We start from the raw sequence: 27,598 nt of genomic DNA on the forward strand, positions 1-27,598 counted from the left end.
GTACAAAGATGTGCCCAATAAAAAGGTCTCAACTGTAAGCATTAGCGTGAGTGAGACGCCTCAGTCAAAGAGCTTACACAGCGTAACAATACACTCCCTCTCCTTGGTAGTTCCCTATCAAATGACCCGAGCCCGTAAAATCAAATCAACACCGGAATGGATCATATCAAATTCTAATGAAAACATAATGTGCTCTTAAAATGTGTGTTGGCCCGGCAGCCAGTCATCCAGAGAGTCTCCCCCAGATGACGTGATGAATAGGGAACACTGATGGAATATGCATCAAAGTCAGGCTCATGATTTATGTAATAGCAGTCACTTGGACACTGATTAGCTGCTCTGTCAAGCGTGTAATACGAGAGGCACAACCCCTGGTTTATCAGTCATTTATCTGAAGTGCGTCCTGATATTATCACTGGATCCTAATGTCATCATTATGCCGCACAGCATGTGCGGGCCAGTGTGTCATGGTGCCGACGATGCTGCCTGTCAGGAGTTCAAGCCTCTTCATTTGCAAAGTGCTCAGACATTCATAGCACTATGTCAACAGTAAAATAGAGAAGCAACATCATATCAAATATAGTGGGACAGAGGCACACAGGCGCACTAAATAAGTGGGCACAAGAGGGTACGGAGACATTTTGTTACATCTTTGTGGCTGCGGAATGATCAAGCTTAAATCTTTTGAGAGCAGCAGAATAACTTGGTATTATAAAAAGACATGATAAAAAGTTGTCTTTTGCCACCATCATGGTTTGCTTTGAGGAAGGGACATAATGTCTACTGTACACTGGGTACATATATGGTGCTCTCGCATCCCCTTGATGTGCAATGTGAGGCACACAGGGCCATTTTTTCCTGATTAAAATGCACGCTCACACGCGCCACTGTGTGAGAGGATGTCTGTCAGGACTTCCCTGCTCTCTGAGAGAATATCTGATATTGTAAATGACTTCACCTCCTCCCACACTAACTTGAAAGTACGACAGCGAGGGAAGGGAACAAGAGGAAGAGCCACCATATAGCTGAACCATAACCATCACGCGTTACAGGATGGACAGAGCTGCTAATAAACAACCACTGTTGCTATGACAGAAAGGTTAATGTTGTTATTCTCACAAACATCTGGTGCCGTACACTAAAAGGAAGCCGCACTACGTATAAGTCCATCAACACCTCGCACAAACAAAAATAGAGAGGGAAACTGAGCAGGAAAACGAGCTCTTTGAGTCTCAAACAAAAGATATCAGCCCGGCTGCCAACACAGACAGGGCACCACACCTTGGCAACGATGAGGATCACAATCAAAGGAACAGTCGTCATCTACGCAGCCGTGTTTTTAAAGGATATCTTAAAAAGATTGAAAATAAGTGTCATTATGGAAAACAATTGGGTCCGGAGCCAGTGGTATAGCAGGCTGTTATGTCACATGCACTCCAGGGCGTTTATTTCAACATACCATAGTCAAGGTATTTCCTGTTTTTAAAACAAAGTTTTTTAATTCATCCACATTAATACATTATGTGCACGTAAATGGCCAAACTTAATGGAAAATGTGCAAAACAACTCAATGTATAATCAAGACTTAAATTTTGCATACGATAAATTTAACATAATCTGACAAACAATGTGTAAAAAAATATCATATTTGTGATTAAACATTTCCTATAAGTGCAATAAATCCAATGCAAAAGCATGCACTGGCCACTGAGCTCAGCATTGGAAATGATTTCCAACAGTATGTCTCAGAAGCTCCAGCAGAGGGGGCTGCTTGCTGCCGTCATATGCTGATTAATTGAGCTTGATTCTCCCCATGCTGCGAACATAAGTTGTCCCACACTGTAGGCTACATGTTGGTATGTGGGTAAAGGTTACAAGGCTTTATCGAAGTCACCTTTTACCACAGGTAGCTCCTCACATCATTTTTGATGAACATTAAGAAAACATTGATTTTCTGATTATCCCTCATCAAGCATATATCAAACTAGGTTATGTTCATTTTTATTAATTGTGCATGTTGCTCTCTAATTAGCTAATGAGAGACAAAAAGCAGATTTAGAGCAGAAAAATGCAAATGACTCTTAGAAAATAGCACAAAAAAGTAAATGGCAAGGCTGAGAATCATCCTTCATTGAAATGTCAGAGATAAATGGCTCAAATGTCACATCAATTAAAACGGGGGACAGTTAGTAGTTCATTAAAGAGAGAGCCATATTGCACCGTCGGGTACCGTTGCCAACCCTTACTATCTGGGGCAGACTGGCAGCGGGTCCAGATGGCACGGAAATCCTCACAGATTTCAAAATGGTCTCTGCAGGGGTGGCGTTTTCTCCCCCCCTCCGCACCCACCCTCACCGATGAGATGGGGTGTGGGCCTGTGGCCCATACCGGCCTGCACATTCCAAACAGAGGCATGCAGAGAGCCGAAGGATTCATAGACGCAGAAATTATAAAGCATTTGAGAACAACAGACGCTTTAGGTAATGCCAGTTAGTCACAACATCTGAAATGTATGCATCACTTAAATCGAACTGCTCGGGGCTACTCCCTCCCATTTAACAACCATAAAATAATATTAATAACAATAAAAAGAAATCGGCTTTGCCTCACGTAATTCATATCAGAATGCTTTATTAGTAGGTGTTCCATAAAACATCATTGGTTGTTAGTGTACCATAAATGTTGTAATCGACAAACATTATCTTTAAGACCCTAAACGCCCACCCTTATGAGATATTGTCACCAGAGACAGTTTTGAACAGTTTAAATGTTCACAGTGCACGTTATTTTATTTTCGTCCTGTAAAATCTAAATAATTAACAGTGCCACTCTTTGCTGTGCGGTGGGGGGGCCCGAAGGAGCCGAAATCCCAACATAAGACCACTAAAGGCAAATCTTCCGTGCCGGGCTTCGTTAAGGGGGAGGAGCCACGACTCGATACTGGCCAATCACAGCAGGGTCTCGCACTTTCGCCCTCTCTGATAGGTCGCTCTGAGCGCGCAGCGGGATAAACAGGAAGAGACTTCCCGACTCGGCCGTCACGTTGATGGAGGACAAGCGGACCACACGAAAAAACCACTCGGGTGCGAAAGACGTCATTGTAAGAGCCTATTAGTTGCAACAAAACGCAATGTTGACGGTTGTTTAGCAACGATCCACATTCTCAAATCCTACCAAGGGCCAACAGGGCGAAAGTTAGCGGAAGCACAAATTAACTACTACATCCTAGCAACGCTGCGCCTACTGCTAAATGCTCGGCAAGATGTGTCAAAACTTGCAAAAGAGCGACATTCTGTAAATGTTGTAAGCTGAACGCGAGTACATGTTGCTTTCTCCACACCTGCACGGTCTCGGCGCTCTTTCTACACAATTAATCACGCAGGTTTGACCAGGAGCTACTCTAATGAGAAACGAGTCAAGTGATTGACGACCATACGGACGCTGCCAGTGCTTTTTAACGGCACAAGCTGCTTATTAGTTTTTCCTCTTCACCGTAACGAGACGAGCAAACACTCAAATCGTCGCTACCATAGCTCGCTGCTCACGTAATGACATCAAACAAACATGGCATTATTTTTAATGAGTGCAGTTCCGAGGCCATTTTAGTCAAATACCGGGAGTTAGTCTGCGAGTTTATTCCAGGTTTGCTAAATGGCAGGAGGCGCTCAGCGCTCATCTTAAGTGCACTGTACCATTGTTTGGCTCAGAAATTTCTCGCCTTTATTGTCAGTTCTGGCAAACCCCCGATGAATACAGTGAGAGCTGCAAGAGTAGAAACAAGAAAGTTGAAGCATTCGCATTTGTGATCGCGCACCATGACAGATGTGCGGGTGTGTGCGTGTGAAGAGGAGGGGGCACCACAAAGTCTGAACGTAACACTACATGCACGTCCCCCCTCTCTGTATCACACAGGTTTTGTTTAATCTAAAAATAAACTTATCTCGAAGAATAGGTAACACTGCTGCATTAGTTTAGAATTTCCTTTTGACTAAGTGGGATTGTGGCTCAATCTGCTTTAATTAGGAGGTTTTTTCCTCCCTAACTAATGTGCATGCACATCCATAAACCCATGCAGTTGTGTATTGAACAATATCAATCCTATCCAACCACTATTGCCCTCAAAATGTGATTTATCAGGCAGGACAAAAAAAGATCACAGAAAATGACACTCAAAAGAGTTAAAGCAGAAGGGACTCCCCTGCAGATGAGACGAAAGGAGCCATTTTTACAACAATTTATTGTAACCCTTATATATAAATTGCCTGAGACTTTCCGTTGTAATTCACTTAGAATTTCTGAAATTTGAACTATTGTACTTGTGTTATCTTCTAAATGATTATTTGACCCTCAGTAATTTGTGTGATTGATGGGACCATGATCTCTGTTGCCTGGACAAAAAAAAGAAAAAACTCGAACATGTTGCTGGGAAAAGGGCATTTTCAATTTATTATCTGTCTTTCTGATTGATTAGAAAGACAGATAATTAGACACAGCTCTATTCGTTACAATTCTAAAACCTCTAAATGAATCATCAAAACTGGATTAGATGTACCAAAATAAAAAGTACAAAAAATGTTTATAGCCTAAGGACACTTTTCACATCAAGGGTTCTTCAGGTGAAACTCTCACAATCAATGTGACCTTTATTTATTATAACCCCCATCTCTCAAAAACTCACATATAACATAGTCAATCATCCCGCCTTCCCTCAAAGTAAAAATAAAAAAGGAACTGCTGTCTGGTTATTGCCAGTATCCATCTCAGTCGTCAGAAAAGCTGCACGTTTTTGCTGTTGTTAAGGGCTGGAAACTAGAATCCCATCGGAGTTGCACCCTAAGGAACAAATTTAATGCTAGAAAAACATCCCGACCATCAACCAAAAATGACGGATTGAAAATAATGTCGAGCTATCTTGGGAATCCCCCACCAGACAAGGGAACAGACTGCATTGTTTTTCTCATTTATGTGATATATAGAAGAGAAAGAGGGGAAAAAATGGGCGATTTATTGGTTAGATAGGCGTATTCTTTTCCATACACAAAAGAAATATTGGATAGTAATGTGGGGATCAAGTCGCATCATGACATTGTTTGGAGGCTAGGTGTTCAAATATGTAAGCCATCATCCGGTGGCGGCCCGCTAGGTTTTCAATCGATCATTCAATGCAAATAAGTGTGGGAAATTGTGAAAATTGCCACATGAATATGTCAATGAACACAAAGTAATTTGAGCTTCCTTAGCAGGGCAGAGAGATGAAGAAGCAGTGGGAGACCCAGTGCACTCAGAAGACCATCTCATTGTTGAGCCCCCTGGGGACGATCCAAGTCAGCGGATGTGAGAATGGTGTGCACACCATCCAGATCCTAATGGATGTCGCACCTGCTGAAAGGTACTGTACAACAGCCGGCATGGTGACGCGATAAACAAAGGCGTGAAATTTACAGGCGGACAGAAGCCACTCCAGTGATGGAGTGCCACTATTCCTCATCGGAAGCAGGGCATTTTTGTAGATCCCACAAGAAATATCCTGGAGAAAGTTGGGCAAATATGAGCAGCTACTAGAAATATGAGGGGCACCAGAATACAGTTGGGCTGGAAATTAGATTTCTGATGGCATGTGGTTGTGATTCTTCCCACAGTATATTTGAAATTTCAGAAAAATAACTTGTTTATTATCCACCGGGGAGTTGATTAGAGCCGATGTCTTAAGGGTCAGTAAAGGCCATGGGGAGCACCGACTGTTCACTCCTGTTTATTTATGTTCCCTCCGAGTTGGATGCAGTCGTTAGGGCGCCAAGCCAGACTCAGGAAGGTAACACGTGATTGCTTTTTACGCCTTAGCCATCCTTCAAAATAGTTAGAATGTTGACAGGCTGAGTGAAGCGACTCAGACTGATTAAACTTCCTGTTAATAAGTGCTTATTCCATCCAGGTCCACGTCCTATATCTCAGACTAGTTTTGATTAGATTGAAATTAAATATCCATGTATCGCAGATTCGCATTTGATAAACTCGAATGATTTGGGAAATTAAACCATTTTCCAATGCACCCAGATAGGAAGTTATCCCTGTGAAAACGTATGTTCTGATTCTAATTTATGGAAACCCATTAATGGCCTTGTATATTATCCCTCAACACGTGTTTCCTTCCCGACTGTTTGCCATTTCCCTAAAATCCATCAAGCAGGAAAAAGCATCCCACTTGTTGTTAATGAGTTGAAGAAAATTAATAATATGGAATTTTGATTAGGGAAGATGTCCTGTAACCATGTGCGAGCACCTTTCTGCATCTCCTCGTGAACGGGGTTTAATTTGTGTGTTCAGGTTCAGTAGAAATATGCAAATGGATTTAATGATTCGCATCACTGGATCATTTCTCAGTTTAATATCGTTTGCCGCGTCGGTCATAAGCGAGGCTCCGACCGCTGGCAGGATCTTCCCGAAAGTGAAATCGTCAAGGAAAATGTTTGGACGTGGGGATGTCCAGGTGAATAAAATATCCTCCTGGCAGGGCAGAGATGCGGAGCCACGTCAAACATGTGTAGTAACAGTGTAAACAGGCATTAAGGGAGACGCGGTACAGTGACAAAATAAAGGCTTATCTTAGCAACCAGCTTTACATGTAGATCTCACAAAATCCTGCATGTGGCTGTAATGGTTCAAATCAGCCATTTCCATTGATTTATTTATGACATACTAAACAAGGTTCTTTGCAGCTTTGGATGTGTTGCGATGCAGGCTTAGGAAGTCAGGGTGATAAATGATCCCAAACACGGTGTTTTGGATAGAGGAGGCAGATAACATGCATGGAGTGCATAAAGGGAGACCCGCATTAGAGGCTGGATGCGGAGGGAGCGGAAGTGGAAGGCCCGCGCTGCTTTGTTTCTGGGTTTTCCAGAGAATTCCCTCGTCAAAGCGCCGACGCAGGCGTGACTGATGGTTTCTGATAAACGCCATTAAAGCTACATAAATGCACTTGAAGCATTGCTTACGCACCATGACCATCATCTTTTTCCTAATAGAAACGTCTGGAGCTCCTTTTGCTGCCTAACTGATTTAAGGAACATTTCCTAAAATCAACCTCCTCTGCCAGTCTAACGACAGCCCTGAAGGCACCATCAGATGAACAAATTCATTACATCTCAACAACCCCTGTTGGGGCCCTACACACCAGCCTCCCTGTTAACCAGCTTTGCCCCCCTCCTGCACCCCACCCCCCACCCCTTTAGTTTTTAACATGGCTTTGGCATCCACAGGAAAAAAAATGATACACATTTTGTTTACAGGAGATTACTATTATCTGAAATATGATGCTTCTTGCCTCTTTCACACAGAGCAGAGACACATAATACAGTGGAAATCACAGAGTACTTTTTTATTAGGGTGAAAAATGAAAAAAGGGCCGGACTCCTGCCCCGAGACATTTTGTGAGCATATTATTTTACAATGCTTTGATCAATTTGTCTGTCAAGCCGGCTGAGATGTGGGGGAGCGGGAAAAAAGCAATTTAGCTTGTGAGGTCCTCAATAGAAACGTACTACAGGAGCCTGTGTATGACATGTTGCATTAGAACCTGAGTAGCCTTTATTGCCTGATAATGTTGCAAGGCAATGCCGATATCAATCACACTTTAACAGCCGGCCTGATGTGTTTTTATGAAAAGAAAAGGGAGAATAATGTGCAAAGCTTTTCTTGGAAAATAATTGATTTAATTCTGAGCTGAGGGATTTTTACTTTTAACAACCTAAAAATATTCTGTTGCAAAAGCTGACGCAAAGTGCGCCAGAAGCTAAAAATGGTCGCGAACAAGCGCTTTGCATATGCTCTTATAGAAAATTGTAATTAATTTTACACGGATAAACATTCTGTCTCATTTGCATATAGATACAAACAATATATTTGTGCATCTGAATTCCCAGCACACGTGCGTCACGTGGTCCGCCCAAAATCCTGTGTGGCTAAAACCCAAAATTATCATTATACTTCCCAGGCCATAAATCCGCCTTTTCTCCCTGACACAAAGCCTTATAAATCTGTGTCTGATTTTTCACATTGCACATTGTTTTTAGTTAATGATTTTCATCTGTTTGTTGTTGCTGTGATAGTGGGGAAATGTACCATATGCTCAGGCGAAAGACAAATGATTAGCAAATGAAATTCTGGACAGCTGTCTGACTGAAAGCGTTTGGTTGATAGCATTCTGCTACCATAATTAGCTTAAGCTTTGGGTTAATTAACTTTCTACCTGGATATGCATAATAATAGCATTCTGCAGAAAGCCAAGCAGCTTCCAGTATATCAGCAGCAAAGGCTGGTGTTTTATTTTGTATTTCGACTGCATATTTCAATTTCAAGAGGCGATTTAGCTCAGGAGCATCGTTGAATATTGTAGATTTTACTCCCCAAGCCAGATAATTCTGAAACAATAGGAATGTATTATGTGGCAGAAATGCCATTTCTGAATGTAATTAAAGGGGATGAAAGCAATCACCAATTTTTAAATGCTTTTGTCTAGCATGAGGCCTACTTGTAAAAAAAAATACCCATCAAGAGGAGAAAGGAGGCAAAAGAACCCCCAAGTCCTTATATAAGAGGCCTTTGAGACTGAAGTGAAGTACAACAGTAATTAGTCTTTTGTATGAATTTGCTGGCCATGGTCATGATTAGTTAAGCATATGAGAGGACCGCAGGACTGCACCGGTCTTAAGGAGGGGGTGTTAGAGTCTATTTATCACCAGTTATCCTCACAGCTTTCCATTATCACTCACAACACTGGATGGGGCCTGAGAAGCGCCTAATTGTTCGGAGGTGGAGTGTTTTTGTGTCGAACCCGTCACCTCAGCCACATTGGCATTCATAAGCAGCCAGACATTTTCCATCTATCTTAGCGGTAATACCCAAGCTGTCACAACAGCTTTTACACAGTAGCGCCGGTGTGAAATATCTGAGGTGATGCATTTATCGTTTTTCTCACACTTGTGGTGTTGTGAGTCGGTGTCCTGCGTTAGACTGAATAGTGGTATGGTAAATCTGAGCCCCTTTGCACGTTTCACATTTACAGGAACCATCAAAACAAGTTTGGTTTTTTTTGTTTGTTTGGGTTTTTTTTAATTCATGCTCCCTTTTCATCGCCTCAACTTTATTTAGTCTCTTACGTTATTTTATTTTTGTATTTGCATTAATATGAGTTGAACAAGCTTTCTACATTTTTAATAAAATGCTTTGTCATACAAACAGTGACACGCAATATTGAATGAAATCATCAATATAGCAGGGAGAGACTTTTTGACAGTCCCTTTAGAAATGCTATGAATAATTCATCACATAATGATATTCAGATCATTTTTGTCCTCTTTTTTTTTTTTTTTTTACGGCAGCCTCGGAATATTGTTTTGCATGTTGTGAAGTGTAGTACTCAGCTGCGTTTTCATTAAGGTGCTGCTCCCATTGGCCCTTGGACCCATCTGCGCTCTATGTTTATGCCTCCATCTCCTGGGAGCGTCCCAATCAGGCTGCATGTGCCATTTCCTGTGTAAACCAACACCTGTGCAACACACTACCTGTAAACGGCCTCGCACAGACGAGCCTCCGCCATCCGCGCAGATGAAAATCTGCAAATGTAGTGTTTCTAAAGGAGAACCTCAGGGTGAGAGGAGGTAAGTGAGAGTTCCTCGCCGCTATGGAAATGCAGCTAAAAGCAATTCTGGCAGATTTTTTTTTTTTTTTTTTAAATATATATACCCCCCCCCCCCCCCCCCCCGCTGTTGAGTTGGAAGTTTTACAGTGGAGGGGTTGCCCGTGTTTGTTTTGGAACTTGATTGGATTCGATATCTGCAACGTGCAGCAGTGTACAGCGTGTGACATACTAAAGCAATATGCAGAGAGATGATTCCGTTCTGACATCTTGGAGAGGAGTATGAGTCAATTATGCCCAAGTGTTGTTCTTGCTTATCTTCCTGCGGCACCAAACAAGGATTTAGTCAAGGATTTAGGGGTGAGGGGGCGGTGGTGGGGATCATGGTAAGCGGTTCACAACAAAACACTCGAAACTCCAGGGAGCGGGCACTGATTTAAAAATAAATTACAGAAGACGAAGCGCTAACACTCAAGGGCCCTCAGCAGTGCTGGCATACACAGGTGAAGATTAGCCTCCTCGCTAATCAGAGGAACAAGGCAGTAATTTGCTCTGAACACAGACAGTAATTAGGACTTGGTGACACCGGATTCCCAAAATGCCTTTGAGCTCGACGTGGTCAAATTTTGACAGAGGCTATCCATGCAGGGTCACTGTCCCCCCAGCCTCCCAGTCCTCTTCAGCGGAGGCTCTAAAAGGTCCCTGCAGTTCCAGGGGATCCCTAATGTACTTTATGCCTCCCTCACTGGCTCCTTACCATTCGGGTAATTGGAATCTCTTACTGTGGCACTTGAGAATAGAGGCTAAAAACACTATTTGAAACTGCTCAGTAGACTGTTGTAGATAAACATTGCTGCGTTGAGGTGTGGATACACTACATAATGGAGTAAGAGTTAAGGCTCTGGTAATACATGCCTTCTCTGACTCCTGTGGCTAGCCAGTTGGGACCAGACCTAATTGTTGTGTGCTTTGTTGCCTGCTCTGCAGTATTTTACCACCACCTTTATGTATCGGATCGAGCGCCGCGACCACTTTGGCGGACAGTTGCTAATAAGCCTCGTCGGATATCAGGAGAGCAGTTTATCCAGCCGAGTTGTTTCTATTTTAGGATATCAGAGTGCAACATTCACCCCGGAACAGAAGAGGAAGCATTCCTTATAGCTTATGCCACTCCAAAACCTCTTGAGTTTAGTGCTGCAGTAGCTAGATAGACATCTGAATGATCTTCAAATGCTTGAACGAGCTGCTTTGAGCAAGTAGCTTACAATTGTATCACAGCCTTTGGCTCAGAGACCATCAGGATCTTGACATTCATAGAGACATGCTGTATTTTTTTTCTCCCCTTTTTAGACAGTCATTTTAGGCTTTTTTCATGCTCTCTTGAGTCTTTGACGTCTTTGAGTTAAGTATCCGCGGCTATAAGGCTGAGGAAAATATTGGACTTCTCTTGGCCTTTTCTATTTCATCCTCTGACCCGCCGTGTTACCCATGATCGGTGAAGGAGAACTCTGGCAGGCTGTGTCAAAAGTGACAGCCGATCGAGTCGGGATGAGCGCCATCACGCTTCACAGGATGGAGGCATGAGTTCTGAGTTTTTCCCCCCTTTTTGTGCAATATACCATTACACCCTTCGCCAGATTCCTTTCAATTAGATCCTGTGCTTAACCTGTTTCATTCTTGTGTCTGCCGCTGATAGAAAAAGTCTGGCCTGAAATCTCGCGCAAGTAGAGATGGGGCGGAGCAGAAATTGGCAAATTTAACATCAGGATTTTCCCCGATTGATAAAATAACCGCAAACATTATATAAACGCTCAATTCATTTTTCCTATTAGGGTCGGAAAATAGGTAGAACTCCAAATCATTCCCACTTTACGCAGCGATGATTTATGGTAATTAGAAATTGATTGTGACAGGGGCACGATATTAGAAATTTTCTCAAATCACAACCTTCTATCAAGGGAAATATTCCTCTTAGTGCACCACATCGTGGCTAGTTTGGAATTAGTTTCTTTTTTCCTTACGTACGCCAAAGTAGAAAACCTGCCCGAAAGGCGTGCAGAGGGGGTAAAAAAGACAAATAATGTTGTGTTTTCAACTGAAAAGATATTAAACCTCTTCTTTTTTTTTTTTAAATATTCCAGATTGTTTATTCGGACTTAAAGTCAGATGATGGTTTTTCTATAAACACTGTTCCTCCTCGGAGAGTTTCTTGTATACAGCATGACATTTAATACACATCTACAATCTGTCTTTTGAAGGGCAGAGTGTGTAACGCACCAGTCTGGTCTCCATAAAGAGCAGATGACGCTGCTCTGCGATCCATCGGAACAGCCAGGAATGTTGCCAGAGCAGCTACATCTCCACTGCCCGCCTGCTCTTTTAAAACAATCCCCACTGCACCGAGAGGTGACAGACATCAGCTCCGCCGATCATGTTCTGCTTTTATTTATTTATTTCCGTGTTGTTTGCCGGCCATAACATGTACCGCATTGCATTAACTTTTACTACTGTCAATGTTGGATCACTCAAAAGCACCTTGAAGGCCGGCGCATCCATAACCGAGGAGCTGAGGGGAGAGGAAAAATTAGCCACAGTGACAAGTCAGAAGTGTTGGCTGGAGGTCAAAGGTGCCAAGCCTTAAGCAAAGGTGCTCTAGCCTTTGTACGATAGATTGTAAGGGCCTGCGGGTCCAACAGGAACATTTCCACACACAATATCCCCGAGCTGTCAGTGTGCAGCGGCTGGAACATCCTCTCAGAGAGAAAGAGGGGCTGTGGACGAGTCGAGCTGCTGGTGGGAGGAGGCGCGTTTGGGTGGAGGGGTAGCAATTTTTTTTTTTAGAGGGGGGACCATTGGCCCGAAGATCCTTGCTGAAGAGGCGGTGGCGGTGGTGGTGGTGGGGGAATCTAGGTGTGAGGAGAAAAAAGAGCTGAAGTGGGAGGGTAGAGAAGCCGAGAGAGGGGAAATGAGGAGGGGAGGGAAGGGATAGAAAGGAGAGACAATGACAAGTAGGGGCTGGCTGGGCACTCACCCATGCCGACAGAGATTGCCATGAGCCATGGCCATTGTTTGAGCAGGTCTCAGCACAGGACTTTTCAGCACTCGGCTAGAAACCAGCAGGGTGGTTTATTTAGAAACGAGCCTGTTTGCGCATTTTACTGTATTTACACCCACTGTTAAACAGCACCGGGGAGAGTTTCATCACACAGCTGTAACTAGCAGGCAGCGTGGTCCCCCCTAAAAAGCAGCCCGCTCACTCATAACACTCCAGAGCTTCACGTGTCCGACCTAAAGTGTTACCTAAACTGTGACCTGCAGAAGTGTAAAAACACTTTAGGGCCGTGTCGTTACGGCGGGCGGGAGACGGCCGGTTTGTGTGTTTAACCAAGTAAATGTGTATTATTAATACCATACAGGATAAGCCAATTTTGAAAAGGGGAGCACTTAAATGGTGATATTATTTATTTATAAGTCCTGTACACCAGTTAATGGAATCGGCGGCCAGCTTTAGATCCACAACACAGCTTGAGATCCACTTTGCAGTAATGCACAAGCTAAGAGAGAACCTTCCCAGTAGGGTCTTTAAGTGTCAAATATGGGTCAGTCTTACTTGCGTTGACCTGGGGGGTGGTCAGCAGCGGAGAGAGATTCTGCTGTTAAGTGATGCCAACTCAACCATCGGCAAATTCCTCCAAGCAGCTACTCATGCTAAGATGCGCGTCCAAGTGCATTTGGCCGGCGCTGCTCCGGCCAAAAAATCCATTTGTTCTTGTCGTGAACTGTAAACTAGACCCAAGCAGAGTTGAAACTGTTGTAAGGCCCCGCGCTCTTAACTTTTTCCCATGCAGCTGCGAGACTTTTTAAAGCACTCGTCCGTTTCCTGCTGTTTCGGCCGTGTTAAAGTAATCTGAAATAAGCTGTTAAGGCTGGTCCTTACAACCCGCTGGTATTTTCTTTTACGCTGAAAAAATATACCTGTGTTATATAAAACGTCTGGGATATTGTCTTTAGATTTCCTTGAGAGGTTAATTGCACAAGTTCAGATTTTAAGCACATCCTGATTGAACTGTTTTACTTTCACTCCACAAATTATGTCATCTTGCATCTGTGTCACCCGTAGCGCGTTATTATACACTTGTGACATATTTCAGCACTGTTCAACCAAGACTCGGGTATATTATTGCTCCTCTGATCCCCACCTCAACTCCCCATCCTGCCTTATATCCCTCACAGGAGCCCTGAGCGCCCCCTGAGCTGCGTGGTCAACGATCGGCCTGCAGAAACGAGCCCCGAGTTGCAGCGCTGCGTCGACTGGCTGCAGGCGTACTTCAGTGAACCCCGGACCGCTGGGAGCCTCCCGCTCCCAGCCTTTCACCACCCCACCCTGCAAGGAGGTCTGTCATGGATAAATATTTGCAGAACCATGACTGGAATCAGACTTTCACTCTTAATTGTCAGTTACATCACTTACACTCACTGCCTCAGTGTGTTATAATGAAGTATTTTATGGCTGGGAGAGAGAGAGAGAGAGAGCAAAGGCAAGTGAGCGAGAGAGAGGGAACAGAACACAGAGCTGTAACTTGGTTCAGTAATCTGTGGCAGCTCTTACCACGCGTGTTAGTCTTGGCAAGCTTTTCCATGATTCTTGGCACATTCTTTGAAACTGATCGAATTCCACTCTTGACATTTTCAGGCAGGAAGCTTCTTTTTTTTTTTTCTTCAATGACAACATGTGAATGGCGGTAAAGTTTCAATGAGCTTATTGTTGGCTTGACCAGCCGGCTAAGGCGCGGGAAATGAAAGCAACCTGAAAATGGACAATTAGTGTTCTTTCAGCTTGTGGACGCGGCAGCTGAGTGAGCGTCTGAGGGTGCCAGGGGCTACGCCGTGAGAGGATTTAGTTCTCGCTAAAATAAAACCCCGTAAAGTGATTGTGCTTGTGCATTTTTAAAACAATTAGAGACCATTCCGTTGTTGTGCGCAGATGCTCGTTGCATCCCATTTGGACTCGTGCCCACACCTACACCTGGAAAAAAACAGGTCTAAAAACTTTAATATATGCATTTAACAATTGTGCCTCCCTTCCCCTGCAATCAGGCCGCACTCGCTCTCTAATTTCATGCAGATCTGTAGTGCTTGAGTGATGGCATTTTCAATGAGCAGGTACTCCGTCGAGACCCTGTATACAGCTACGAGTCCCACGCTCCCGCGAAGGCAATGCAGAAATACATCAGGACCAATTACGATATCAACTTTCAGCGCGATTCCCTTCGCCACCAAGTGCTTGTGTACCAGCCCCAGGCTCTTTCAAATCGCATCTCATCTGAAGTCTTTGGGGTTTTAATTAAATTTCAGGATAGATGGAATTCTTCATTAGTACCTGATCTGAATAGGTGATTGTGCTGTGTTCCACCTCTCTCCCTCGCCTGTTGTTTTGGGGGGGCTCGGTAAATACAGGGTTTAGGCTTGGAATGCTCTCAATAGTTGGAACTACAGGCCATGCCTGTGCGGAAATGTTAAATGTTAGCACCAAGAGTATTTGTCTTTTGAGGAAAGGAAATAGAACATTTCCCTCTCATTTTCCTCTGCTGGTTGATTCACAAATATCACAGATTATTGCCGTACAAATTCCTTCCCGGCGTGTTCTAGCTTTGCAGTTGGCTGTGAGGGGGGAAAAAAGGAAGTGGGGGGTGGGGGTAAAAAAAAGTTAAAATCAGGTCATTACGATCCGTGACAACTTTTGTTTGTTCAGTTATCTTGTGGGAGAGCCCGAACGCGACGGAGCTCTCGCTGCACTTGTCACGCAATATTGAGTTGTGACCTTCACTTGAAGCGTTGCCATGTTTATTTACACATTTCTGACAAAACAAGCCACTTTTCATATTAGCTGTCACGATATACCTGAGCAGCAGAGGTGACATGAAAGCAGCCGCGCGCCGCGCTCCTCTGTACTGTCTGACTGATTGTCATGTGCAACATCACACACAGGTTTGGTCATAGAGGATTGACGGCTGCGTGCACATCGGGGGCTCGTCTGCGTTTGCGTGCACACATGCACTAGTTTACTCCCCCGCCCCCTCCCCTCCTCGCCAGACGCCATCACCAGTTCTTAAAACGATGCATATTCTTATCTCATTAATTATACATCCATATGTAACAGACGAGAGGATCTTAGTCTCAGTAAGCGGCACAGGGAATATGAGAGGGGGGCCTGGCATAGGTGGGGGGGTGTCTCTTCAAAGCCCAAATGACTGTGTTCCTGCAGGAGCCTGAACCTCCCCCTGTGCTCGGCGCAGGGCGAGATGAGACACTCACCAGGACTCGCCCCTGTGATGTGGAGAGGAATTAGGGAAATGAACGTTTTCAGAATATCGAATAATCAGAGAATCATCAGCACCCCGTCAGCCTTCAAAAGTATGGATCCCTCAAGACTCAAGAGACACTTTGACTGGGAGTCAAAGTCTTTCCTTCCATTAGACACAAAGGATAATGAGGGAGCTGCATTTCCACTATTGTCTCTTTTTATTGTGGCGTGCGAGGGGGACCGTCAGCTGAAAGTCATCTGTGCAGATCTGTCATTAGCAGGACTAATTGAATTCAGTTTATTGTATTTTTTCCTCCAAAATTGCTCTCATAAACAAAACGATGGGCAAATCCATCATAAATGTCTTCATAATCACTAGATTTTTGATTGATTTTTTTATCTTTTTTTCTGGGTCACACACGCCGCCTCTGTGCTGGCCCTATCGCCTGCTCTCATGGCAGGTAACGACCTGTGATATAATTATGGGATGTCCGTAAACATGTAAGTGGTTCCTCTCAACTTTTATTTAAACAATTGACATGGCTGCGCCCTGATCTAAAGAGGGTCCTGACCCTAGACACAGCATATTAGGCTCTTTATGAAGTATGGGGCTGTGGGACTGCTCGCCAAATCATTGGCGGTCACCTCGAGTGACCCACATGAAGTCTCTGTCACTAACACTGATGAGGGCAAAGTTCTTTAACCTCTGCAGCGGCAGATAAAGGAGCACACACTTGTTTTTCTCTCCCTCAGAACCGTCAGTGACGTGAAACCCTTCCGGCGGAAAAAGAGCTGCTCCGGAGCTCTGAAAAGGCGTCAACAGCTCCGCCGCTTGTTGCTCTCGCCGCCGACTTTGGGTGTTTGTCAATAACATTAGCATCAACTGGGATCTCTCTTAGACGCCGCGCGGGCAAGATATCATCCAGCCACCGGTGACAAAGCGATACCACCGCTGTGCACGTCACGTGGCCAAATCCGAGCTCTATGAGAGAGAATAATGCATAATAAAAATTTCAGGAGTGTATCTTATCTCCTCATAACATTAAGTCTGTCTGCGTAACAGCCCGTCATCTAGTTGACAGCGTGATTATTACCTGAAAAATTATTAAACAGTACCTACGGGCCTTGTTCAAGACAAAGAACTCACATGGGTGCGCATCAATCAAATATATCCCCTTTAGGTTTTACACTTATTCCCCCCAGTTTAGGCAAATTGCCTTGTTCGTGTGGCTTTGTGTAGCGGAGAGTGACTATAAGGTAGCGAGGGAGCCTGGGGAGCAAAGGATGTTCACTCTGTAGAAGAGAGACAGGGGTGTGACATGTTTTCACACAATGCCAATTTAGAGGGATTTCTCATAGATCACTTGTCATGTGCTCTCTTAGACCATATAAATGAGAGAGAATGGGAGATCACTAATTGAATTTTCATGACTGAGTACATGTATATACTAGAAGAATGTAACCCCCTCTTGATAACGAGACTATTGTTCCCAATCTTGTTCTCTCCGCCAAAAAAAAGTGTTGTTCGCTCTCGACACGAGCTCAGCGCATCCGTGTCTTAAGATTTTGAGGAGCTTCAAACACGTTTTTTTTTTTTTTTCCCTTTCCTCCTCCTCCTTTGACAATCGCAGCTAGACAAACATGCCTCTCCGTCACCGGCTGGTAATCCAGAAAAAGAAAAAAATGCTACCGCTAAAGTGCTAATGAAATCAAAGCTGTTAATGTGGTTGGCTAAGCTGCAGATGATTTGAAGAATTCCGCCATTTAAGCGAAGACGATATAATGAATCTACTCTGAATAGAAAGCAATTAAAAGGACAAATTGGTCTGATTAACCTCAAAGTCATCCCACTGCCACAAATGGTATGCAACATTCAAATTATTATTATTAAAAATCTGGAGCAGATTTGCAGTCTTTTTGGCCTCTCTTAATCCTTTTAAATGAAGGAGCGAACTTTTTTAATTTTAGCTCTGACCTTTCAAAGCCTAACCTAGATTTTTTTTCCTTCCATAGAAATAATTTTCTCACATCTGACTCTGTAGCATGTTGATGCTTTTTTTTTTTCTTCCTAAGGTCAAATTGAGACTTTCATGCTTCTGACTGTGTAATGAGTCTTCTACAGGGAAAGAGTCCCATTTAAAGCTCCAATGTGTGTTTGAAATGCAACATTATCAGTTCATCTTTGAATGCTACTTTGATTTAGGTGTGTAAACACGCAGCGTTGATCCAGATGTCTGACTTTGATTGATTAAATCAGGACCTGTCTCTCACTCATCTCCTCTGTCCCCCCCCCCCTTCCATCACCAAAAGACGCCTTCACCAGCCGCACACTGCGGGTTCTTCTGAGGGACGTGAAGTTTGGAGAGACGGTGTCGTACAAACGCCTCGCCGAGATGGCAGGAAACCCCAGAGCAGTGCGAGCGGTGGGAGGGGCCATGAGGAGGAACCCGGTGAGCGCGCCCGTGATTGACAGGCTTCTGTCTCACTCTACCCTGTCAGATGTTGAAAGTAATTGTTTTCATTACGTGGTAATGAGCGCTGACTCTGGATCTGCACAGCGCCTGTAAAGGGTAAACTGCCTGTAGTCAGGAGTTAATTAGCAATTTTCTAAAGGTCGTAAATAAAAAGGAAAAAAAAAAGTGTAAGTACTAGAAACACCATGACATCACTACATACGGTGCCGCGATGATTAGTGTGCCAATTGATTTCTGGGAAAATTAATTAGGGACTATTTTGATAATCTGTTAATCTTTTAAGATGTTTATAAAGTTGAACACAGGTCATTTTCAAGTCAATAGTCTTCTAAATGTGCGGATTTGTTCGTTTTCACTGCTGATGCTGTCCAGATTTTAGCATTTGAATTTAAAAAACATCTTTCTCACCCAAGAAATTATTAAATACTCATTTTATATTCCTTGGGCCAGATACAGTGCGGAAAGGTCGGTACTACCTGATTCAGTAGGCAATGGGTGTGTTTCAAAAATGGGCAGTGTGTGTGATAAATGCCTCCCTCTGTGAGCGGCTGAGAAGTCCAAGTCTCCTCGCAGCACAGGTTTTAAGCCCACACCTTTTGTTCCCGTTGTTTCCAGTCTTTTCGGCGGTTGTTCATCGCAAATCTCCCGTTCTTGTAGGGAACCTGGCCTGCATCTTTTTGCCCACGAATCCTGTGTGTACAAAATGGAGGGCTAGAGGGCAAGTGGTGTGTCTTCTTTTGATCAAACCCTTTGATCAAAGCCCGTTTAGCTCTGCCCATGTAGCGCTGTGGGCACCACCGGTGTGCTCTGTGAGGAAGAGAACTCTCCTTACCGCAGAAATGAAGCCAGCGAAATGTTCGGCTTTCTCCGTGCTGTGAAATGGCTCCGATACTGGTGGTTTTATTATTCTGGTGTTCAGGTAGAAAGGTTGGAAAACTGCAAAACTTAAACCCAACCTATAAAATTGGCGCGCGCGTCTGTAAAACTCTGTTTTATTAATGGACCTCATATGTTGTGTTAGCCAGGCGCTGCCTCCGCCCAGCTCTGTGTTTTACAGACGTTTCTTTCCTTTCGTCGGGGAGGCTGGGAGCCTGAGCCCTCAGCTCCTGATACAGATCCAGAGTCAGATTGTCAGTGTCAATTACTTGTCAGTATCGCTGCTCCACTCCGGCTTCAGCCGCGAAAAGCTCAGTGTGCTCAATCGATCCCCGTCTCTCTGTGGCACTTCTTCTTCACCAGGATTTGAGTATTGATAAGCCTGGTGTAGTGCTCTTTCCCCCCAAGTGAGGAGGCAGATCCGAAGGCCTTGAGGGTACCCCACGCTCCCTCCAAACCCGGGGAACAGTATTGATCGGAATATACGAGCAGTATTTCTCTCCCTGCAAGGTTAATCTGGGGCTCGGAAAGTTTTATTGCTGTTGATATGGGAACGGGTTTAATGATGGATTTGAACTGAAACACACTGCTTGTCCAACTTTTCCATAAAAGGCTGGAGGTGCAGCCGGCGAGTCAGGGTAACTCGGTTAAATGAAAGGAATCCAGTGGCAGCGCAGCCGCTGTTGGGACGCGCTTGCGTTCGGCGCAACGTTGCAGTAACGAGGGCGACATTAAGAATATTCTAGAAGAAATAATTGCTGTGATTCCCTCCAACCGTCGCCACTTTTTCTTGTTCCGACTTCACAATGATCGAAGTGTTTTAGGCTAGCTTGTTTAATCTTTCTCCAGCCATTTAGTTTACAAAGAACTCGGGACCCCCCTGGCAGTCGTCTGCAACAAGAGTAAACGCTCCACCGACTTCCTCTTTTTAATGATCACAGGGTTATCAGATCTTAATGTTGACACCCTCTCGATTGAATATTCATCCTGCTGGTGTTTTTGCCCATTAATTTTTGATTGCTTCTTAGCTTTACACTATTAAAGAGTAAAAAAACATTTACACCCAAAGACTGAGCCATCACCCTGAATGTGGTTTTGTGCAGGATCAAACCAGACACTTGTGGTGTGGCACTTTGTTTTCCTACAGTGCACGAACATAACCAAAAAGAGGAAAATGCAGATTCATATTGTGCACATCGGTTGCTTTCAAGTCACCGTGTTTATGCGGTAAATCTTTTTTTTTTTACATGCGTAACACACATCTATTAGCGACACCTCCAGCTGTTTTGGCATCTAATACAGGCAGAGAATTAAGATAACAATAACGCATATTTTTAAAGCATTTAAATTATATTTATTATTGTTTAGAAACAATTATTCTTTTATGTACTCATCCTGTGTAACATCTTAGTTTTATGCTGAAAAAAAAATATATATATATATTATTATCAACTCCCAAACAGTTTTGAAAAACACACACATGAATTTTTCAGACGTGTCCGTGTGTGAAAACACTCATCTTTGGGGCTGATTTTTCTCCTCTCCTCTCCTCTCCTCTCCTCTGCCGGCGCCAGGTTCCCCTCCTCATCCCCTGCCACCGAGTCATTTCCAGCAGTGGACAGAGCGGGCCGTACATGCGCGGCAAGGGCAACCATCTCAAACAATGGCTGCTCACCCATGAGAGGCAGAGAGGGGCAGACTGAAGCATGACAGAGGCTGAGTGTCCTTCATTCACACACACACACACACACACACACACACACGCTCACAAACAGTGCCAGGGTTTTTGTAAAATCAAGTCAAAATAAAAAGAAAGAGCCATAAAGTTTGGTGTGTGGCTCACCCTGTGGAGCAACTGGAATTACTCGTAGATATGCAGCAAACACAATTTTTAAAAAAAAATCTAAGAATAGAGATGCTGCATCGTTAATGCGATACAGAGTTGTTGCAGAATTAGAATGTACAAAAATAACTTAAACAGAGAACAGTAGGAATTACAAACATATGCTCCCATGGGTCGCCATTGCATTTGCCAGATAGTGCTGGAATGGTTTTTCTAAAGAATTATTATTCCCTTAAAAATATGTCTCTTGCATTGTTGTTGTTTATTTTTTTCCTAAGCAGAATTAGTCTTTGTACCTCTCGTTGGTTTTTTAATTTCCTGCCAAGTGGATGCTTTGTTCAACATCCAGTGATAAAGGCTCTGAATTTTACCGCTACAAAGCTTTGTAGTGAAGCATTTGTTTTGTCTTCATTTAGATCTCATTGTTTGCTCCTTATAATGCACCTAGAGCGGAGGCGTCTTATGCATTGCATACTGTGCTTTTGTTGCCTTTCATGCGTTTAAATAAATACATCTGGAAGTGACAAATCCGGCCTTTTCATCACTTTAATTGTGTTTAATTTTTTGAAATTGCTTTTCATGTCGCGTTGACTCACAGTTAATTATGCTTTATGTCTTCCCGCTGCAGCTCCGTCTACGTCTCAGCTCCTTTTTTTTTTATTTCTGAGTAGCGTTTTCCATTAGAGGGCAGTACAGAACGGGAAACAGAAGTCAACATTTCAACCTTGAATCCATCCTGCACATTTAATCGGTAACTTAAATGTTTATGTGTTATTTTATTTTCACCACATCCCAGTTAGATCCCAGTGGGAGGAATTATTCTTTTAACGGCGAGTTCTCAGGCAGCGGTGAGGGTGCATGTTTTTTTTAATAAACAAAATCTCGTGTTTTTTTTCTTTTTCCACATTTCCTGACATTGATGATGCACATTTTTGTCTTAAATTCTGGACCGCCACCGTCTATCCGCGCTGACCCCCACTTTTCCGCAGTCGCCGCTCCCCTGCTCGGCCCAGGTAGCCTAATAATCCTCACCCCAAAAATAACCCCGGCTCTGACCTTTTGCAGAACCCATTCAAGTGGCCCGCTCACTGAATACATTTGAACTTCCCTGCATTTTTGAATTTCTGATTCTGTCAGCTGTGTGCAGGCTGCCGTGCCGCTGGACTCGCTTCCTCTGCCGCTGGAGCGCTGTGGTGGTGGAGATGTTCAGGCAGCAGACAGGCAGATGAAGAATGAGACCCAGGCTGTGGTTTCACAGAGGGCTAATGATGCCTGTGGTGACTACAGGCTACAGTCAGCCTCCTAACGAAGGGAGCTGTGACACAGCCACAAGGGGTCCCATTTAAACCAGCCGCACTCTGAAGTGCACTGTAAGCACCCTCCTTTTTCTGCTTGTGGCTAAGTAAATTCTAAGGAATGCTACAAATTTAGCAGCCAGAAATATTGATGTCTATAGAGGTCTGTAGTTGATGTTAAAAAAAAAAAAGTCCTGCATCAAAAGCCTGAGATATTTCGACTGTAACCGACCCCCTAATTATTAAACTGCCAAGGAATTTTCAGTGAAATAATTCACACCTTTTATTTTCTGTAGTCCTGCATTTTTTTATTTTTTAGTTTCAATTCTATTTTTTTTTTTTTTAGAATGTCACGGTTGTATTTTCACCGTGCGCACCACTTCTGTATCTCGCTGGTTCGGAGATAAAAAGGAATTCGATTAAAAAGGGGCTGAGACGATCTCATCATCCGCACTGTTAATCTCTGTGAAACCTTTAATTTTGGCCTAATATCTTCCTCCATTTCAGAGGGAGAGACACGCGCGCACGTGCACGAGTGTGTGAGAGAGACACAGAGCGAGCATGTGGCCACGTACGTGCTGCTGTGTGCACATGTGTATGTCCATATGTGTGTGGGTGAAGTGGATGATATTGAGTCTGACTTCATAAATCACCCAGACACTGATAAACTCCCCATGCACCCACACACTGCTAATGGGCAACCCTTAAGGAGTGTGAGTGTCTCGTGCGGCGTTTGATTCAACATTTATTAACCCCCTCACAGACACGCACACACACTAACCTAAAGCACAAACTCATTTGAGCCCCCCCTCAATGTGTGCAAGGTTATGGTTGGTGGCTTTGGTAGTGTTACTGAAAGGTTCTGACCTGGCCGGGGCCGTATTAATAATGTCTGATGTACTAAGATGCTTCTAAGCCCACAGAACAACAGCATCTGCTGCAGATTGCATCTCTTAGCCCCCCCACCCTCAACAGAACCTGAACTTCCGTCTCCCGCTCTTTGTCGTGATTCTAATTTTATCGCAACGAGCACTCCTCGGAACCAGCGGCAGGCTTAGTGGCGGGGACCCTGCAGAAGTTAATCCTGCAGCCGCAGTTATTCAAAAACAGCAGCTTTTATCCTCCCTGAAGAAGTTTGTGCGCTAAGAACTAAATGAATGAAAGACGGGAGAAACTTTCCGGAGCCGCGCGCCGATGCTGTGCAGCCAGAGGAGTATCCGGCATGCAGATAGGCAGCGTCCAACAGCCAATCAGCCAGACAGCCAGACAGATAGACACAGGGATAGATAACTCGATAGACTGACATTAGACTGGGGCTTGGCTGCGCTATCAGGTTTCCTCCCCCTCTGTCTGTCTGCCGGGACAGCCTGGCCTCAGAGGCCCTGACACCGCGGCACTGCGCAGCCAGCCACGACAGCTGCCACAGCAGCGCCTAATACCAACACGCTCCACGCCACGCCACAACTACAAAGAGAAATATCATTTCAAACATGGCATACTTTGATGCTCTTGTAATGATCTTTGTGTTTTGAGAGAATATGCGGGCGTAGGGAGGATTCGTATGGTGCCTCACTTTTTGTTTTTGCTTCTTTAGAACAAAGACACCCCCCCCCCTTCCTGCCCCCCCGCCTGTGACATGAGTAGGTTTAGGACAAGGGGTGATGAGATGCAGCAGGATTAAATGAGAAAGTAAAAGAAACCCCGAGTGGTATCAGCATGCGAGTGCGTGCAGGTTGCTAACCTTGTATCAGTGTGTCATTGTAACCTTGTGAACCCCACTGCCGGTCTGGGGGTCTCTAATTAGGAACGGCTGATGAACGGCCATACGTTACGTGAGAGCGGGTCCTGCGAATGCGTAGCCCTGCGTGTATCAATCTGTGACTGCGCAGCACGCTTGTCAACATGGCCAAGGAGAGTGTTTCAGTCTGGAGAAAGTGCAGGTCTAGCCTTGGTCATGTTGATGGAGGGGCGGCACTTCAGAGGCTCCAGGACCCCATGGCACCAGTCTCCCCAGTCCCACCAGACAGACTGGGAGCATCTGGGCTCTGTCAGCGCCTCTGGCCCCTGCAGGCTCCGATCTATATGACGGGGGAGAAGAGTGGATTGGATCAGGGAGAGGGAAAATATGAGCCAGATTCCTCAGTGGTGTGTTGGCAGTTAGCATCGTTAGCGCGTTTGCATGTACGCGCGCATGCATGCCGGAGGTGGTGCGTAATATCACATAAGACGAAGTTTATTGATTAGCATCTAATGCAAAAGGAAAAAAAAAGTTCTCTATAAATATTTTAATTAAGCATTAATTAAAAGTTTGCAGCTATGAGCAGGCAAAGCTGCTTCTAAGCAAAAACATCAAGATTAAACTGACAGATATCATTCCAGCTTCCTTATGAAAGAAGATATAGTGCCTAAGCTCCAGCACGTAGAAACCGATACACACCCAGGACTAATTAATCCAAACGCTAATTTAGGAAAACATAAATTGTGGTCTGAATTTAACAAGGTCAGACTTAACTTCCCAGTTTTCACTTTATTTAACTGTGCAGGGAGGGTTAAAAAAAGAACCATATCAATGCGGTTCGCTTATTATGATTGACGATTGATGATTAAGTCCTCCAGCTGACACACACCACCAAAGCCGGTGAGTTGGAATTGGATGTGACACATACACAGTTCTGCGTGTTAGGTAATTCGTTGACGAGGGGCCAAATTCATTTATGGAACAGCGGTATTGGCAGGCATGGACACTCTCTGCAAAAACAACGATAATCACAGAGGTTTGGCGCGGCGTGACAAGGACTCTTCAGGGAAAGGCCCTTACACGCTGCTTTGTTGGCCGTTTCCTCCCCAAGATGGAGGGAAGCATCCGCTGCCGTTCTTAAGATGAGAGCCGCTCGGAGCGAGTGGAGAGGTTTCTGGAAGGTGTGGATGATGCGTAAGGGCTTGATTAGCACTTGTAAGGTCTGTTGTGATGGAATCGCTCCTGGCTCATTACCGTGTCCGCAAAATTCCATAAATAATAACACAGCAATAAGTCTTTTCAGGGGCAAATCAAGAGTTTTTCCATTTACGGTGTGAAATAAAGGCTCTGGTAAACGCCCATAATGGAACATAAAAGGAATCCCGTCCCAAGTCATTTAATCTCTTTTCACATTCTCCATTTTTTTCTGCTAATGAGCCTTATTGACAATCAAACAGTAACTGTCATCCCCCAGGATGCAACACTCCCAGCCCCTGCGTGTTTGTCATAGTGTCCTGGCAATCAGAGATGCCTGCAAGACCAGGCTGGCTGTTAGTGGTTCTCACAGCAGCGCTGCCTGAAAATGGCACACTTCCTGTAGAGTTGCAGCTGCCACCTCTGCTACTTCCATTACTTTCTATAGCATGCAGATGTTGTATCAACATTCCCTGCCAAGGGGACCGCAATAACGGCGAGATTCATGCCATGTTTCAGAGGCACGTCAATTTCTCAAGTGGCACAATTAAAGAGGGAAATACAGCACCAGGTTTTCTACAGGCGCTGAAATCGGGGAGGGGAGAGGGGGAAAAAAAGCCTTTTTCCTTTTCTCTTTTTTTATTTTGAGAAGGGGGGGGTGTTTCCTAAGGTTTCACAAATCCACCTGAATTTTTACTGCCCTTTTCCTGAGTTGAGAGCTGTTCTGTGAGTCTTTGTGAGGCAGACCTATCGTGACCCACAGCGGATATGGAAATGGGGCGAAGGTTTTATGGGCCAAACGGATTGGACACAGTCGAGCTCAGGGGGCATGAATATTGGATGTTATTTCTGGTCCCTTTTTATGTAATCCATTGCCAATACATTATTAATAGATGATATCATATCCAGAACTACTGGACAAAGCACTACAGAAGGGCACTATGAAAGGAGCTCTATGTGGAGGAGGCTGTGGCAGAGAACGCCGTTCAAGTGATATTAATTTATCACCGTAGCGTAACACTTCCTGAGTCTTTACTGTGTCGTTTTAAGTAAAAGTTTACGTGTGAGAAATATAGAGTGTGTTTCTACCAGGGGTAAATCCTGCATTTGCGGGTTTGAAACACACTGAAACATTGATGAAGTATCAAATGACACCCAAATACAAGTTTAATGGATTTTGAAGCACTGGGATACTTTGCTCATCCTCCTTGACTGCAGTGAGTGAAGTGGAAATCTTCAGGAGGATCTAGTTTTCCTTTGCAGAGCTGACTCCCAGTGTATAATAACAGGGGAGCGGCGTCTTATCTGATGTGCCAAGTCACAGACAGGAGGCAGCGCTAACGCGGGACCGTTTCAGACAAAAGTGTCACATTTCCTGTTTTGATTCACATGTGGAATTATTCATTTAAGAAAAAGGTCACGCTCCCCTCCCTTTTTTTTTTTTTTTTTTTTTTGGCTTTGATTCATTGCCGTGTCGAACTTGTGATGCCGTCCTGCAGTTTTTATGAGTCACGGCTGCGGTGTCTCTCATGTGCAAACTTCAGGAGTTGTTGGGTCCTGCCCCGTTTTCTTTCAGCGCTTACACAGATCCCCGACTCGTCCGCGAACAAATCCTTAAAAAGTGCTTCCCAGCGCTGCCCGTCGAGCGTCAAAGATCAGTTGCGCCGTCCACACACACACACACACACCGTCACGATGCCATAATCACATCCACATCGATTAAAAATGGCCGCACGAGGCCATCAATAAGAGTTACAGAGGGGGCAGTAAGGTAATATTCTCTTTTTTAAGGTCAGTTTGAATTGTTTTTCCTCCTGGGAAACAGCAGGTTGATAAAGAGCAAACAAAACCTCTTTTCTGAATGCTTGTCCTCCATGGCCTTCATTCCTTTATATCATTCAGCCCAATTCCCAGCATGCACGGCCATTGTGACTCTTTCAGCTGGAGCTCTCCATTGACTGGCTCATTGTCCGGCCGCTCCTTTGTGAGCGCTATCACCGGACCACAATCTCTCACCTGAACAGTACAGGAGCGCAGCCAGGACGTGCTCAAAACTACTGAGTCACCCTCGGCGGTGGCGGGCTAACCCAGCAGAGACGGTTAAGTAACTCGATACATCAACTTTTTGAAGAATCTGGCGCTGGAGCTTTTTAATAATGGGGTTGTTTGTCATGCTCGGCAGCCTGCGTCAGCCAGAGATGCTCGGCATCACCGCCCGGGCTAATATTGTTGTGATTTCG

General features: G+C 44.4%; 1 protein-coding gene and 1 long non-coding RNA gene across 6 annotated transcripts in view; both read left to right on the forward strand.

Annotated features, from left to right (window-relative positions):
• The first annotated feature begins 2,959 nt into the window (after nt 1-2,959).
• The window catches only part of mgmt (O-6-methylguanine-DNA methyltransferase), a 36,146-nt gene continuing 11,507 nt past the window's right edge, over nt 2,960-27,598 (forward strand). Inside the window, exons 1-5 of one of the 4 annotated variants that reach the window (XM_057046563.1) lie at nt 2,960-3,100; nt 5,241-5,389; nt 13,868-14,028; nt 18,249-18,388; nt 20,863-21,659. In XM_057046563.1, coding sequence (XP_056902543.1) covers nt 3,047-3,100; nt 5,241-5,389; nt 13,868-14,028; nt 18,249-18,388; nt 20,863-20,991 — 633 coding nt within the window. In that variant the 5' untranslated portion in view covers nt 2,960-3,046 and the 3' untranslated portion in view covers nt 20,992-21,659. Of the gene's footprint in view, nt 3,101-5,240; nt 5,390-13,867; nt 14,029-18,248; nt 18,389-20,862; nt 21,660-27,598 lie in introns of those variants that run through there. The other 3 variants (XM_057046564.1, XM_057046565.1, XM_057046567.1) reach the window with 3 other exon arrangements.
• On the forward strand, nt 21,740-22,866 carry LOC130533304 (uncharacterized). Of its 2 annotated transcripts, XR_008952534.1 has the most exons (3): nt 21,740-21,882; nt 22,121-22,144; nt 22,269-22,866. It is a non-coding gene; the product is annotated as an uncharacterized LOC130533304 (long non-coding RNA). The 2 variants fall into 2 exon arrangements; XR_008952535.1 differs by having other exon boundaries at nt 22,121-22,866.

The sequence above is a fragment of the Takifugu flavidus genome, chromosome 11, assembly GCF_003711565.1.
Source record: "Takifugu flavidus isolate HTHZ2018 chromosome 11, ASM371156v2, whole genome shotgun sequence".
NCBI lineage: Eukaryota > Metazoa > Chordata > Actinopteri > Tetraodontiformes > Tetraodontidae > Takifugu > Takifugu flavidus.